General features: G+C 40.4%; 1 protein-coding gene across 1 annotated transcript in view; it reads right to left on the bottom strand.

Moving 5' to 3' along the window:
• Ptprr (protein tyrosine phosphatase receptor type R) overlaps positions 1–14,830 on the bottom strand; it is a 279,114-nt gene extending 264,284 nt beyond the window's left edge. Inside the window, exon 1 of the mRNA XM_060378077.1 lies at positions 14,699–14,830. Coding sequence (XP_060234060.1) covers positions 14,699–14,756 — 58 coding nt within the window. The 5' untranslated portion in view covers positions 14,757–14,830. The remainder of the gene's footprint in view (positions 1–14,698) is intronic.
• Between the last annotated feature and the right edge of the window lie 1,190 nt (positions 14,831–16,020).

Genomic DNA, 16,020 nt, shown 5'->3' with positions numbered 1-16,020 from the left:
AAGCTGCTAAGGGAGGAGAGAATTCTATAGTCTTGCCACCTGTGGCATCTATGAACCACATTGACCAGCTATAGAGAGATACACATAAAGCTGCAAGAGTGGCAGTTACTTGAAGTTTGTTTCATACAAGTCTTTGACTGGCTTGATTAGAGATACACCGAGGTACTTTATGTCCTTTGTGGCTATTTTGAAGGGTGTTGTTTCCCTAATTTCTTTCTTGGTCCCTTTGTCTTTTGTATAAAGGAGGACTTCTGACTTTTTGGGGTTAATTTTTTATTCAGCCACTTGGCTGAAGGTTTTTTTATCAGCTGTAGGAGTTCCCTGGTAGAATTTTTGGGGTCACTCATGTATACTATCATATCATCTGCAAATAGTGATTCTTTGACTTCTTCCTTTCTGATTTGAATTCCCTTGATTTCCTTTAATTGTTTTATTGCTCTAGAAGGGACCTCAAGAACTATGTTGAAGAGATATGGAGTGGGCAGCCTTGCCTTATCCCTGATTTCAGTGGAATTGATTTAAGTTTTTCTCCATTTAGTTTGATGGTGACTATAGGCTTGGTGTATATTGCCTTTACTATGTTTAGATATGTGCCTTGTATCCCTGCTCTCTCCAATACTTTAAACATAAGTATTGAATGTTGAATTTTATCAAATGCTTTTTCAGCATCTAAGGAAATTATCATGTGTTTTTTTCTTTCAGTTTGTTATATAAGCAATCCATATAGGTGGATTATATTATATTATATTGATGGATTTCCATATATTGGAGCACTCCTGCATACCTGGAATGAAGTCTACTTGGTCATAGCGGATGATATCTTTGATGTGTTCTTGTATTTGGCTTGCAAGCATTTTGTTCAGCATTTTTGCAACAATGTTCATATGGGAGATTGACCTGAAATTCTCTTTGTTGGGTCTTTGTGAGGTTTAGGTATCAAGTTGACTGTGGCTTCATAGAATGAGTTTGGTAAGTGTTCCTTCTGTTTCTATTTTGTGGAACAGTTTAGAGAGTATTGGTGTTAGCTCTTCTTTGAAGGTCTGGTAGAATTTTGCATTGAAACCATCTGGCCTTGGGCTTTTTTTTTTTTTTTTTTTTTTGTTGGATGGGAGGTTTCTTTTTGCTTAGGGGCTATAAGACTATTTAATTGATTTACCTGGTCTTGATTCATCTTTGGTAAATGAAATGGATCAAGAAAATTGTCCATTTCATTTAGATTTTCAAATCTTGTGGCATACAGTCTTTTGAAGTAAGATCTAATTAATGATTGTTTGGAAATGCTCAACATCCTTAGCTATCAGGGAAATGCAAATAAAAATGAGATTTTACCTTACACCCATCAGAATGGCTAAGATCAAAACCTCAAGTGACAACACATGCTGGAGAGGATGTGGAGAAAGGGGAACCCTCCTCCATTGCTGGTGGGAATGTAACCTTGTACAATCACTTTGGAAATCAGTCTGGTGTTTTCTCAATTAGGAATAGTGCTATCTCAAGATCCAGCTATACCACTCCTGAGAATATATCCAAAATATGCTAAAGTATACAACAAGGACATTTTCTCAACCATGTTCACAGCAACTTTATATGTAATAGCCAGAATTTGAAAACAACCAAGATGTCCCTCAGGTGAAGAATGGATACAGAAATTGTGGTACATTTACACAATGGAATACTACTCAACAATAAAAAAACAAGGAAATCATGAAATTTGTAGGCAAATTGTGGGCTCTAGAAAAGATCATCCTGAGTGAGCTATCCCAGAAGCAGAAAGACAGACATGGTATATACTCACTTATAAGTGGATATTAGGCATATAATATAGGATAAATATACTAAAATATGTACACCTAAAGAAGCTAAGCAAGAAGGAGGACCCTGGGTAAGATGATCAATCCTCATTCATAAAGGCAAAGGGGAGAGACAACAGAAGAGGGGGAAAAAATAGGAAACAGGACAGGAGCCTATCACAGAGGTCCTTTGAAAGACTCTACCCAGCAGGATTTCAAAGCAGATGCTGAGACTCATAGACAAAGTTTGAACAGAGTGCAGGGAATCTTATGAAAGAAGGAGGAGATGGAAGAGTGGACAGGAGCTCCACAAGGAGAGCAGCAGAACCAAAAAATCTGGGCCCAGAGTATTTTTTTTCCTGAAACCAATACTCCAAACAAGTACCATGCATGGAGCTAACCTAGAACCCCTGCACAGATGTAGCCCATGGTAGCTCAGTGTCCAAAAGGGTTCCCTAGTAAAGGGAAGAGAGACTGTCTCTGACATCAGTGGCCTGCTCTTTGATCACTTTCCCTCTGAGCAGGGAACAGCCTTATCAGGACACAGAGGAAGACAATGCAGCCTGATGAAACCTGATAGGCTAGGGTCAGATGGAAAGGGAGGAGGATGTCCCCTATCAGTGGACTGGGAGAGGAGCATAGGAGAAAAAGAGAGACAAAGTGTGTGATTGGGAGAAGATGAAGGAGGGAGCTACAGCTGGTATACAAAGTGAATAAACTGTAATTAATAAAAAAATAAATAAATTAAAAAAAGAGTGGCAGTTACATCGTGGTGATAACCAGCAGGTTTCTAATTGGCATTAAGTCCCCTCTGCCTGAGGTATATCATTTCTGGAACTATAAACTCAGACAGAGACTGTGGCTGGGAAGGTCACAGATCCCAGAGGAGAACCTATTTCTGCTACTTTCCTAAACAACGATTTTTACCTGCATTCTAAATACTTGTCCTTATACAGATTAGTGCAGCTCCACCTCCCCCTCCAAAGAAGATTATTTTGCAGAAGGAGACTGTTACAGAAAGCCGCCAGTTAAAGTGCGAAGAACAACTGATATCACGGGGTGTGTGCCTGTGTACATGTGCTTGGGTACGTGTGCCTGTATATGCACAGGTAGAGGCCAGCGGTTCTTTTTAGCTATCTTCTTCTATGTCTCTCTCCCTTCTTTTTTGATACAGGCCTCTCACGGAACACTGGCTAGACTGGCTGGCCAGCAAGGCCAAGGGACCCTCTTATTCTGCTTCTTAATCTGGAGTTACAGGTGTATACACCATGGCTGACCGCCTGTGTGAGTGCTAGTCTTCAATCTCAGGTCTTCATGCTATGCATTTTACCCACAAGGCCTTCACCTCAGCCCCTCGAACCCTCATTTAGTCAGCTCTTCCCCTCAGGTTGAATCAGTTTTACATCTTAAACATGTTCTGCCTCATACACATTCCTTTGGTAAGGAAGCACAGCATTACAGCAGGGGTATTTGGCCTGTTGGATGATGTGAATCTGTTTAGTCAGGTCTCTTCTGTCACCTTTGGGATTGGGGATTGAACGCAGGTTCTAGGGCCTGTGATGAAGTGCCTCTTCCCACTGGTCCATCTCTCCGGTCTGTGAGTTTTTTAAATTCAGGTGGTATTTGGAGTGGGCAGTGGGAATGACTGTACTCCATGCCCTGTCTCTTGCCTGAGCCCTGAGGCTGATGTGTGCTTAGTTGTAGGCTGATGTGTGCTTAGTTGTGAAAGGTTTGTCCGCCATTTTATTGCTTCTGGTGGTGACAGGATGTTTTTCTCTTATGAACTTTGAATTTTTAAAGTTTATTGTTTTCATTTTATTTTAAACATATTTTTCTTCTATTAAAATAGATTATTTTCTTGTACAATATCTCATTATGAACTTCAGTTTAAAAAAAACACACAGCCCTTTGGAATATAATTTGCACATTTTATAGAATTCACTCAGTTAATGTTTATAACGTAATGGTTTCTAATTTGCTCACTGAGGTTTATGGCCACGGCTACAGTAAATTTGAGAGCACTTAATTTCCATCCCTCAGAAGGAAACATAATACTCTGTAGTGGTCAGCTCCATTTCTTTTCCACTTTGACTCCTGCCCTCCACAGCATAGCTGCAGGCACTCACTTATCTAGTTTTTGTTCTTATATATTTGCCCATGTTGAGCTTTAAAAGAAAATCCTTCAATTTAACTGCTGACCACCATTTTTCTCTATTTTCACGAGGTCACCTTTTTCAGAGCCCACATGTGAATGAGATCACAGTGTATTTGAGTTCTGAAGTCAGCATTTAGTTTCTTCAACAGCGATTTGTTCATTAAGATCATGTTCACATTTGTAAGACAAAAGTTCTGCTGTAACTGTTTGTGTACACAGGCCAATTTGAATTTCACAGCAGGCACTTTTCATTAAAAAAAGTTGTGAGAAACCTTTGGAAAAATAGTCAAACAATAAACATGTCTATTTTACAATGGTAGAGATCTATGCCATCTTCTGCCTACCAGTTATCGTTGACATTCATCATGCTAAGATTCATGCTATAAGGTTTTATGAATTATTTTTTTCTTAAATCATCAAGCTATTGCAAGGACATTAGTACCATGCCAAACCCATTTTACAGATTAAAAAAAGGAGGCACAGAGAAAGTAAACAGTAAATGACAGGGAACGGGATTCAGACATAGGCAGTCGGGGTTTAGAGTCTAGGGTTTTTGTTGTGTTTGCCTTTCTTTGTGACAAAAGAGGCTTATAGGATAATCCCATTGCTTTTGAAGTACAAATTGTGTCAAAATATACTTTAGCTTTTAAATTACTTTATTAAAGTGTATAAGAGACAGTTCAACTCATCACAAGGATACCTTTTGTCCCTTTCTATTCTTATAGGAAAAACTGTATTTTTTTTCTATGAAGTTCAGTGTTTATCTTTTCACTTTCACATTATATTTTGCTATAATGTTTTCAACATATGATCAGATTTGGAACTTGCAAGCAATATGATAAAATCTGCCATTCAAATGTTCTATCAGCGTGTAGCAAGTCAGATAATCAGGACACTATCAGGCATTTTCAGTTCAAGGAAGCAAAATGCTTAGCAGTAAGCAGCAGGCAAACTTCTCACTTATAGGTGATTCTCAGAGCTACCCTGGCTTGCCAAGAGCTGTGCCCAGTTGGATTAGGCTTCCAAGAACCTGTTAGCACTGCACCACAGATCTTATCAATTGTCAGGGCATGTTCACCAGCTTCAAAACAACCACCCGACCGTGTCTTTGGATTTTCATGAAGAAGGAAAGCTCTATTGGAAAGATTTCTTTAACCTACATGAGTTTTCTGATGGAGAACAGTCCAAGTGAGTCAGACTGGATCTGTAGAGTATCCGGTTACCTGAGATCAAAATTTTCACCGAGAAGAGACCTGAAAGATCAGGCATTGGTAGGTAGACTGAATGTTTGGAGAATGGTGGGAACTTGAGACTCTCTTTGCCCATTCCTAAAAATGTTCTTGCTGTTCCCAACCGTACCCATCCCATTCCTTTACGGCCAAAGAGCCCTGTCGTCTCCAGTGTCTACAGAAACCCGGACACTTCTCCACATGGACTCTGACAATAGTGGTCTGGAAGCTCTATGAGCTACAGGCATAAGCAGAAGAGAATCAGTTGGTGAACAGAAAAGGACTGGCACACAGCAGACAAGAGAGGGGAGGCCCTTAAAGCCTCAAATGGCAGAACTTCTCACACTGTGTGTCTAAGAGAGACTTAAGGAGAGAACTTCTAAAAATGTCTGGCTCATCTGCCAAGCAAAACAAACAACGCAGCAGGAACTAGCTGTTTCAGATTTGTGGTGTTAATACACATTTCCCACTCACCATCAGACAAACCGAGAGTAAATTCGTGTCTTACATCCAGGCATGTAGGACTTCTGTAAAGACATCTTGCTGGAGACAACATTTAGATGAGAGACTTAGGGAAACGTTGGAAGAAAGATTTGGGGACCAAGAAATGTTTTAAACTTGGTGCTTCACCGTTCACAACAAATCTACATCTCTGTCCAGGTTTGTGCATGTAATGGATGAAACAGATACCAGCTGAAATACAAAATCTACACCAGCGTGCTCATGCTCCACAAAGACAGGCTCAAGTGTAGGCAGGAAGGAGAGATTGCTCCACGATGTCAGTTAACTATCATGTGTCCTCTCCCCATCCTTCATCAAGTAATGCACATAAGCTACATGGCTCTTATTAAAATAGTACAGGTTTTTATACATTAGCCCATTTAATTCTTAAATACTGCCCTGCTATAAGTCATCAATTTTCTCTTTCTTTCTTTATGCTCTGTAATTTTCTTCCAGGGAGAACCAGGAAAAGAAAAAGAAAAAAACATATCTGAAATAAAAAAAAAAACGCAGTGTAAATTGCCCTTCATATTAATGGGCCAACGATGTTTCAGCCCAGTTAACGCTGGTTTCAGATTTGACACACCCATAATGTACATTTTTACCAGAGAGGTAAATGTCACCCAGTGATGGGAACTGACTAGGCATCATGCACAGGGCATCATGCTCTGCCACATAGTGAAACAGCCACTGGGCCTTGTTCTTTCTGTATACATAGATTTTAGGATAGAGAGTCATTCTGGGTTGCTTTTCCTGTATGCGTGAGCACTCCCTCCCAAAGAACATCTAGTCTTTTAAGATTGTCTTAAACCTTTTCCTCTTATTTAAGTTAGAAAATGGACTTTGCTTTAGAGTTGAACAAAGAACAAAGTAACTCATATCCAATTGAGCTGGGCATTTGCTTCAGTGAGACTAGACATATTGATCTAGGGTTGTTTAGCGTAAATTATTAGTTCTGCTTTGCTGCTGGCCCATGCAGCTGTGTTTTTAATGAATATCACTATCTTAATGTATTGAAATCAAATGCATTTGATTATGAAGAAAGTCTAAATAGTCATTATGAGTAAAAATTATTTAGATGGAAAATGCTAATGCTCATAAATAAATTAGCTAATTGTCTTTCTGTGGCAAATATCATTACTATAATAGGCACTTGCGGAAATGTTATATGGTACATAAATATCAGAAATTTTGATTCTAAAATAACAGTTTATTATTACATTCTAAGCTTTTCAACATTTATAAGCACTTGGATCTTTCAACATTCCCCTTTAAAGGGAACTGGGGCCTTCTCGCTCTTTTGAATTTGTCTTCACAAAATAGCTTTCAGTAAATGAAAAAAATGTTTAACCCAAACTATATTATCTATATTACAATGGATATTAATGGTGGTATGAATGGAATTTTGATGTGTGATCTTTGATTTTTAATATATTTAATTAATATAATTAAAATTAATATAATAATAACTTTAATATAATTAATTGTCTTTTAATATAATTCACAAAACCATACCCACTCTTTTGAATTTGTCTTCACAAAATAGCTTTCAATAGATGTAACAAAAGCTTACACCAAACTATATTATCCATGTTACAATTAATATTTAGTATAATGTGACTGGAATTTTGATGTGTGATCTTGTAAACCTTTAAAAGTGACTTTTTCATAATTCACAAAATAATCTCTACTCTGTGTATATGTGTGATTGAACAAAATTTTATAAAGCTGTTTATAAATAAAATGAGAGGAGAAAAAATTATGCAGCAACACAACTGCTCGGACATTTCATGCCCATAGTCTTGTTTGGGGGCAGGAAAAGAGGTTTGGATTTTTTTACTTTTCATCTTGATTTTGAATGTGGACAATATCTATTCTTCCTCTTACAAGATGGAGTTTAGTCAGTTGATAATCTGAACTAGCAGTAACAAGTATATTTCTTAGTGTCCAATTATTGTCCCATGTTTGTTATCTGATGCCTTAATTTTTTAAAACAAAATTATCTTGATTACTGTTATGCTGAGACTTATGGGCAACCTTTGGGCAGAGTGCAGGGAATCTTAGGAAAGAAGTGGGAAACAGTAAGATCTGGAGAGGACAGGAACGCCACAAGGAGAGCATCAGAACCAAAAAATCTGAGCACAGGGGTCTTTCCTGAGACTGATACTCCAACCAAGGACCATGCATGGAGATAACCTAAGACCCCTGCACAGATGTAGTCCATGGCAGTTCAGTATCCAAGTGGGTTCCATTGTTATAGGAAAAGGGACTGTCTCTGACATGAACTGATTGGCCTGCTCTTTAATTACCTCCCCCTGAGGGGGAAGCAGCATTACCAGGCCACAGAAGAAGACAATGCAGCCACTTCTGATGAGAACTAATTGACTAGGATCAGAAGGAAGGAAAAGAAGACCTCCTATATCAGTGGACTTGGGGAGGGGCATGCATGCAGAGGGTGGAGGAAGGGAGGGATTGGGAAGGGAAGAGGGAGGGAACCACAGGGGGGATACAAAGTGAATAAAGTGAAATTAATAAAGAAAAAAAGAAAGTATGAAAATAAACATATGAAGCTATACAATGAAAAAAAATTAGAGAAGGATGTCTAATCATCTAAGAGAAGGTCATATTCCCATGACTGTAAATCATACCATGCATTTGGAAAACAAACACAATCTATTTGTAAATCAGGCCTGTTATGTATCCACTCCTTTGTTGCAAATAAATATAAACTCAGTTGCAGGAATAGTAAATACTTCTATAAGGTTCATTAAACTCTAATGTAATCTATTAATATTGATTTACCATCATTATATCACCACATATATTCTAAATATATTTATTTATTTATTCATTGAAAATGTATTGATAGAATAGTAAACCACAAGTTATAGAAAGTAGGTATGCAAAGTAACAATTATAATTCTAGTTTTCTTTAGTAGCATCAAAACACTGGCTTTCTGCCTTAGAGAAAGGCGCCTGTCTATGAGGAAAACATAGGCAAGTTGCTTGAATAAGATAAGATATCAAGGAAGAATTCAAAGCAGGCAATATCTCCTCAAAAATTGAAGTTACAGTAAGAGTTATCCAGAAAACAAAATAGAACACATAGATAAGAAAAAAATAAATAACACATGAAAAAGGAGGCAAAACATGACAATAATAGAATTTGGTCATTAGTCTACTATTCCACAATAATGTGGAATGGAGAAAATGACAGAAAATAAGAGAAGAGTTAGGAAAAAAAATCTCATCATGCTTGTGCATTTGGACTATTGCAAGTAAAGGAAAAAGCAAAAGCACTGTTAGATAATTTTATAAAGAGACTCAAGTATGTTTTTAGAACTTAGGACATTGTTACGAAGAACAGGATATATAGGTAGAAGAGTGAACAACAAGTAATAGGAAGTAGGTATACAGGGTAACAATTATAATTCTAGTAGCATCAAAACACTGGCTTATTTCATTAGAGGAAAGAAACTGCCTATGGGGGTGTGTGGCAATGGCATGAACATGGGAGAAGACCTGGTTTCAGTGACAGAGAATCTTTGGTTGAATGCTTGGCCTCCAGCTGGTGTGATCATGAGATTCTTAGGAAGCAGAGCCTTGCTGGAGGAAGAAGTTTATTGGGGCAGGCCTTGATGAGGTTTTACAGTGTGTCTCCACTTCTTGTTCACTGTCTGCTTCTTGAGTGGGAATACAACGTGATGAGCCTTTCTTCTGCTCCTACTTGTAATGCCTTCCCAGACACCACAGACTGTATCTCCAAAAACTGTGGACCACAATACCTATGTATTCTTCAAGTTGCTTCTTGTCCTGTGTTTTGTCACAGCCATGACCAACTTAACAAAAAGCACAGAGGATGAGTCACGGCATCTTGGCATTATTCTCTGTGACATGGAAGATTAAAATAAGAGGAATTATAAGTTCATATGGGGAGTATAAACAGATATTATATTCTAATTCTAATGGAGGAGCTGATGAGTTTAGGTAATGACAAAAACAGTTGTAGAGTTCAGGTGAGAGATTTATGAGCTAGAAATGTGGATTGGAGGATCTCTGTTACATACAAACCTGAATATAATTATCCAATAAAATTAAGTAGAAAATAACAAAAAGAATTTCTTGAGAATAGCAATCATAAAATAATACTCAGAAGTTAGAAACATTTATGCTAATCACTTCCTTGTTGTGTAGCAGTTTCCTCAGAGATCGAAACATTCTATCTTGCAAGAAGATCTTTAAACCAGAAAGGAAACAACTCAAAATAGCTTCAGGAAGCTTCTGAAACTGACAAGATTCACCTGGCCCTTCCCACCCAAGAGTAAACATTAAAGGTTGGTAAGAGTCACTCTCAAGAGAAAACCAAGCTACAAAACAGACTCTGATCTACACCAGCTGCCCAGAAGAAGCAGAAACCAGTGAGGCTGCCTGGAAGAGGTCTTAACGAACTAAGTCACTTGGAAAGAACACTCTCCAGGCTACTGTAGTTCAGGGTGCAGTGTTTCAGGTTCCCAGCTTCTGTGAGCTGTCATCCGTGCCAGGGTGGTCTTTTGGCAATGCAACTGTCTTTGAGTTATTTCTTCTCCTGTAACTAATCCATCACCCATATTCCTCTAATGAGGCCCCCAAAACTCATTGGTTCACCAAATTGGACTTTGATAGTATTTGTTTCTGGCCTTTCATGGGCTTCCTATCTGAAATAAGCAGAGGTGTGTGTCATGAAGTGTCTCATCACACAACACTTTAGGTTAGTTGGACATGATTTCTAAATTGGACATGGTTTCTGATAGCTACAGCCAAAACAAGATAGATTAAAAAAAAACATCAAAGGGCTTTTATTTCCATGTAGAGAAAGGGAACATAACAAACAAAGTAAGAAAAGCATATTTATGTTAAATGGTGTGAGCTTGGGGAAGAAGGTTGAAGAGCAGACATCACTTGAGAGAGAGGAGTATGAAGGAAGCTAACAAGAGAAATTTCCACTAAAAAGGTAACACTGTAGTAAAGACCAAGATCTAAAGTCACAGATAGTTTAAGCCATGAAGTAGCTTTCCTTGGCAAAGAAAAAAAAATATGCAAGATATGTTCATTACTGCTATTTTCTGTGAACAGGGAGACCAATATGACCAGAGATGAATGTAAAGAGGACAGCAGTGAGAGGTATAAATGAAAGATAGTAGAGGAGGAAAACACAGCAGATCTTGGGTGTTGTAAAGGCTGTGTTGGGTTTGAGTCATCTTTGACTTTGGACTACCAAGGGTTACTATATAATCTGAAAACACCTTAAATTGTTTCCCTGGTAGTCTGTTCTTTTTCTTGAGCATATGATTTCTGCAAATAACTTCCCAGGTTCCATGACAGGAACTCTGTCCTTCTGGAAGACTAGATACGTTTGCTAAGTAATTCTCAGGGAGTAAAGGGACACCTTTGAGACATGCCCTGAAGAAGTGTGTGTCATTCATGAAGTACAGCATTAAGGGCAAGATGGCAATCTGAATATGAAGTCACCTTTTCCAAGGCTGAGGACAGTGTCATGAATTGAAGTCAGTCTCTTATTCACAACATTCAGTTGCAAAAAAAAAAAAAAAAGGATATTTACAAGAAATTTACTCGTTGGCATTGAAAAACACTACCACATTAACATAATCTCCTCATTGGGAGACTGTGACTCATTGGGCAAAGAATGAGACTGGGGACTGAAGTAAGTAAGCTATCTGTGGGTCTCCCACACCGTTATTCTTTAAGCCATCTTCTCATGGACGTGGCTTTTGGTTGGCCCTCAATTGTAGATGATGTGGGCCTTTTAAACTGGAATTTATTTGTTACATTGGGTCCCAGAAGATGCGAAGAATAATGGATGTTAAGGAAAAAGGATTTGTCACTACTAACTTGATGCTGTCCTATTCTATCAGAGTCAGTCTTGCCTAAGTTTCCAGCAACTACTCTATGGTGACAGAAATGATAGCATCTTAGAATTCTCCATAAATGGGAGAAATTGGCTGATAGGGTAGGATGTAAGTGTTCTTCTCCATCCTGGGCACTTGAATTTTATGCAGTACACAGTAATAGGTCTGGGATTTCTCCCAGACTATGTTGTCAGTTGACACTGCTGCATCTTGTTGTTCTCTCCTGTAAGATGAGCAACTCAATGGACAATAAGTAGCAGTTATTTCTTAAGATCTGTAGCTGTCATACGGCATTCGACTTCTCTATCACGCTATGAGCTTGGCAGCACCTCTGGCTTATTTAGCCAGGAGTGACCTTTGCATTGTACTGTAGCGCCTTCCTACAGACATTACAAGTAGATCATGGCTCTGCCTTCCTTGAGACCGTCAGGGCTCAGGGTCACTATGCCATAGGCAACCACACCAAGTAACTGGAGATGGTACTCATGTTGGGAGTAATTTGCAGCCTTATCACTAGAGACATGGCTCTGCCCCAAGCAATGATTCCCAGTACAGCTGGGGATCACTAACATCCCATGCCATTATTTAATTTATCCCATTGCCTGGAGCGTTCTAAGATACCGTCCTTTGTGCCACCATAAAGAAGTTGCTGACAACATGGGTGTAACTGATATGCATCAGTTAGTGTTCCAGCCAGGAGGCTAAAATGTACAGATGTCACTGACATTTAAAAAAATAAAGTCAGCCTATGCCATGGTAGTATGGCTCTCTTTACAGGAGATAAACTCAGACATCCAACAAGTAAAAGGCTTACAGTCTCTTTAATCTTTGTACTCTTAGCCACTTTTTTCTTATTACCTAAACCTGTATAAGAATAGGTCAAGAAATCTATGTTTATCCGAGTCCTGATGAAAAGCCTAAACAGTATTATTAGATAACTGTGATACATTTTAATCTGACGACAGCTTGTGACCCACAAATTGTTGTTTAAAATTAATATGAATCCAAAATGAAACTGGCAAGACAACTACAATATCAGACTTGTATTCTGTTTTGACAAATACAGTTCTAAAGCAATGCATTAAATGCAAATACAACTAATGTATATGTAGCATACTGCAATTGGGATCACCTGTTGCCTTATGAAACTAAAATCTTATTTTTCATTTTTTTTTGAAAATTAAGAAGCTGAAGTATAGAGGGTTGGCTTTGACTTGGTAACATACCCTTTGGCAAAACTTCAGGCATCATCTAGAGATGCAGACTACTAGATTTCACCCCTGATGAAAAAAAGTCCTTTATTTTCCTCATTTTTAGGGTTCATCTATAGTAAATTAGAAATGTTTTCTACATGTGTAATATAAGTCTATTTATAACTTTAAGCTTATAACTACCTAATCTGCATTAATTATCTTCAACATTTGTTTAAATATAATTTTCAAAAATAACTATAGAATGGGTTTTAAAATTAGATAATTAATTACTTAACTTGGTAGCAATGAAAACTTTTTTTGGTAATGGTTATTTCTGTCAGTTGTTCCATTAAATAGTATTGGATATAAAACAATAGCAGTGTTTATATTTTCATTCTCTGTTTTAACATTAAATAATTGTATGTGGCAATGAAATGATTCATTACAGTTCTTAGCAAATAATTTAATAACTAAGCTATGGCTTTTTCTCCCACTACTTTTCAAGATACAAGAAATCCATTGAAAACCTCACAATGTAATAGTGTAATTATAATAATTAACATGAATACTTAATTATAGCTTTATTGTTCCTATACATTGTTGGTTTCCAAATCCACAATGCATTTAAATAGCAATAGCCAGGTCAAAAAAAGTACTATATTTCACTCCCATTATTGCATACATGAAAAAAAAAAAGCACTTGCTCTTTCAAAGAACTATCACATGGATTACAATTTCTTATTTATTTATGTGTGTGTGTGTGTGTGTGTGCTTATGGACACAGTGACACAACATACTCTCAGCATACTTAGAGAAAAAGATGCTTGTGAGCAAAACTCAAAGAAAAGGTATTTGCTTGCTATGGGGCCACTGCATGAACAACTGCGGCCACAGCAGGGCTCCTAAAACCTCTCTGCCATGTTTTATTTTGGTTCACGTGTGTGAAAATCATACCGGGTGCAGTCCAGCAAGCCTGGCCACCCGGCGTATCAGAGGAGCCAGGCGACACTGCATATAAAATGCCGAGGCACTTTATCAGGTTTGCATCCCTAGGCTAGATACTTACTCTCGTATCGAATTTATTTTTATGCGGTTGCACTTTCGCTGTCTCTCATCAAACCTCTCCGGGGGGAGACGGTGATAACCCCTAGGTTTGTAAGTGTGTGGGGGTTTTCCTGTACCCACTGCGGATACTGACCGTGGTGCTGAAATAGAGAAGAGGCTCCCTTTCGAAACCTTTCCTTACTCTTACTGGTTCAGAAAATTCGAGTGCAGAGAGCAGGGACCAAAGCAGCCTGGGGCAGCATTGTTAATAAACCATGCCTTTGGCTCTTAGGGGCGGGGATGTGGTCCATGAGGTTACAGACAGGACAGCCCTGAGAGCGCTCGCTCGCGAAGCCAGGAGACCTTCTGGATGTAGCCTCTGCAGTAGAAAGGGCTCCAGCCAGCAGGCTGTCTCCTCTCTCTTCCTGTAAAATGTGCAACCAAGTGCATAGCCTAGGAGCGCGAGCAGGGAAGCGCGATGGAGGAGAAGGCAGGAGCGCGAGCAGGGAAGCGCGATGGAGGAGAAGGCAGGAGCGCGAGCAGGGAAGCGCGATGGAGGAGAAGGCAGGAGCGCGAGCAGGGAAGCGCGATGGAGGAGAAGGCAGGAGCGCGAGCAGGGAAGCGCGATGGAGGAGAAGGCAAAGCAAACCTATATTCGCGATTTAAAGTGTTCACTCTCAGTCGTGCAAGATAAAGAAAAAGCAAGAGCTGATTTTGGTGTTAAGTTCTCGGCCCCAGCCCTCCAACAGGTGCACTCTCTCACCCCTCGGACGCTATCCCCAAACCTTCTTCTGCCAGGCAAGCTTTTCCTGGGGTCCTTAAGCACACGCGGCTTCACATCTCATCCCCAGCTTCAGCTCTGAACCCCGCCAGCCCTTACCTGCAGCGTGAAGATTAAGAAGCAGGCACAGCGCAGGGAAGCCGACTGCCCTCCTCATAGCGTGGGCATCGAGGGGCGGAGGGCAAACTCCGCCGATAGACTCCACTCCAGGCAAAAGTGCTATTTGAGAGAACCGCTGCCGAGAGTCCTCCGATCCTGGGCGGTCGGCGACAAGCGTCCTCGTTGGGGTTCGCAGAGGGTCTGTGGCGCGCCGCCGACAGAAACTGGTTTCGCCTCCCTCAGGGGTAGGGAGGTGGAGAGTAGGATGCTGAGGATCGCGGGGACTTGAGGCTGGCGGGGGCAAGGCGCCCAGAGGAGGCGAGAGCTCGGCCTTCTGGAAGCCCGCGGCCGGCAGTGGCGGTGGGGTGGACTCGAGTGCCAGCCTCCGAGCCAAGCAGCGCCTCTGCTGTCAGTGCAGCTAGCAGCAGCCAGACATGCCGAGGCACTGAGCATGCCCAGCGCCCTCCCTGGCTTGGGAGTTTCAAAGAGAGATTCCACCTCTCCGGGTCTTCGATGGGGCTGCCAGGGGAGCAAGCTCCGCCGGTGGATGGAGGTGGGGACTCCAGGCAGGCTTTAGGGACCCCGGTTCCTCCTAAATCTGGGCAGTGGGAAGGAGTGGAGTAGAGGAGAGGGAAGAGGCGGGACACGACTACAGAAAACCAAGGGGGGAGGAGGAGGGAGGCATCCATCTGGGTCCTTCCTCAGATCTTGATTTACCGTGGACTCAAGTCACTGTTGGGACTAAGTGATTGCAGGCTGACCAGCATCCCAGTGTGTCCCGACCCTACCCTACTGAAGCGTAGGCTAGCAGTGAGTTCTGGCCTGCTTGAGCAAGTGTTCCCATTTAGTCTGCTGTGTAGAGGTTAGTAACTGGGTATTCTGAGAGCGCCCCCTTCTTGCCAACTAGCTTACCCCAACTCAAGCCCCAAGTCTATGGCTGTAGTGGCTGAAAACAGGAAGATGGGAATTACAGGGTAGGGAAGTATGCCCATGTAATTTGAAGGGAAAGAGTGTGGTCTTTGATGTTTTATGAAAACGTTTACACCTAAGGTTCTATAATTTAATTAAAAAAAAAACCAACCCTAATGTATATAGGTACTTTGCTTACATGCGTGTCTGTTCACTGTGCCTGTGCTCCATGCCCTTGAGGGTCAAAAGAGGTTGTTAGAAGCTTGGAACTGGAGTTATGGATGGTTGTGAGCTGCCATGTGGACATGAGGATTAAAACCCAAGTCCTGTGGAGAAATAAGCAGCGCTCTTAACAGCTGAGCCGCTCCAGCCGTTGCCTCGTAGGTGGACTTCTCCGTGCCAGCTCTATCTTG

Source organism: Meriones unguiculatus, chromosome 2 (genome assembly GCF_030254825.1).
Source record: "Meriones unguiculatus strain TT.TT164.6M chromosome 2, Bangor_MerUng_6.1, whole genome shotgun sequence".
In the NCBI taxonomy this organism is placed as follows: domain Eukaryota; kingdom Metazoa; phylum Chordata; class Mammalia; order Rodentia; family Muridae; genus Meriones; species Meriones unguiculatus.
Note: the sequence above shows the minus strand (reverse complement) of the source record. Positions and strands in the feature narration are given on the sequence as shown.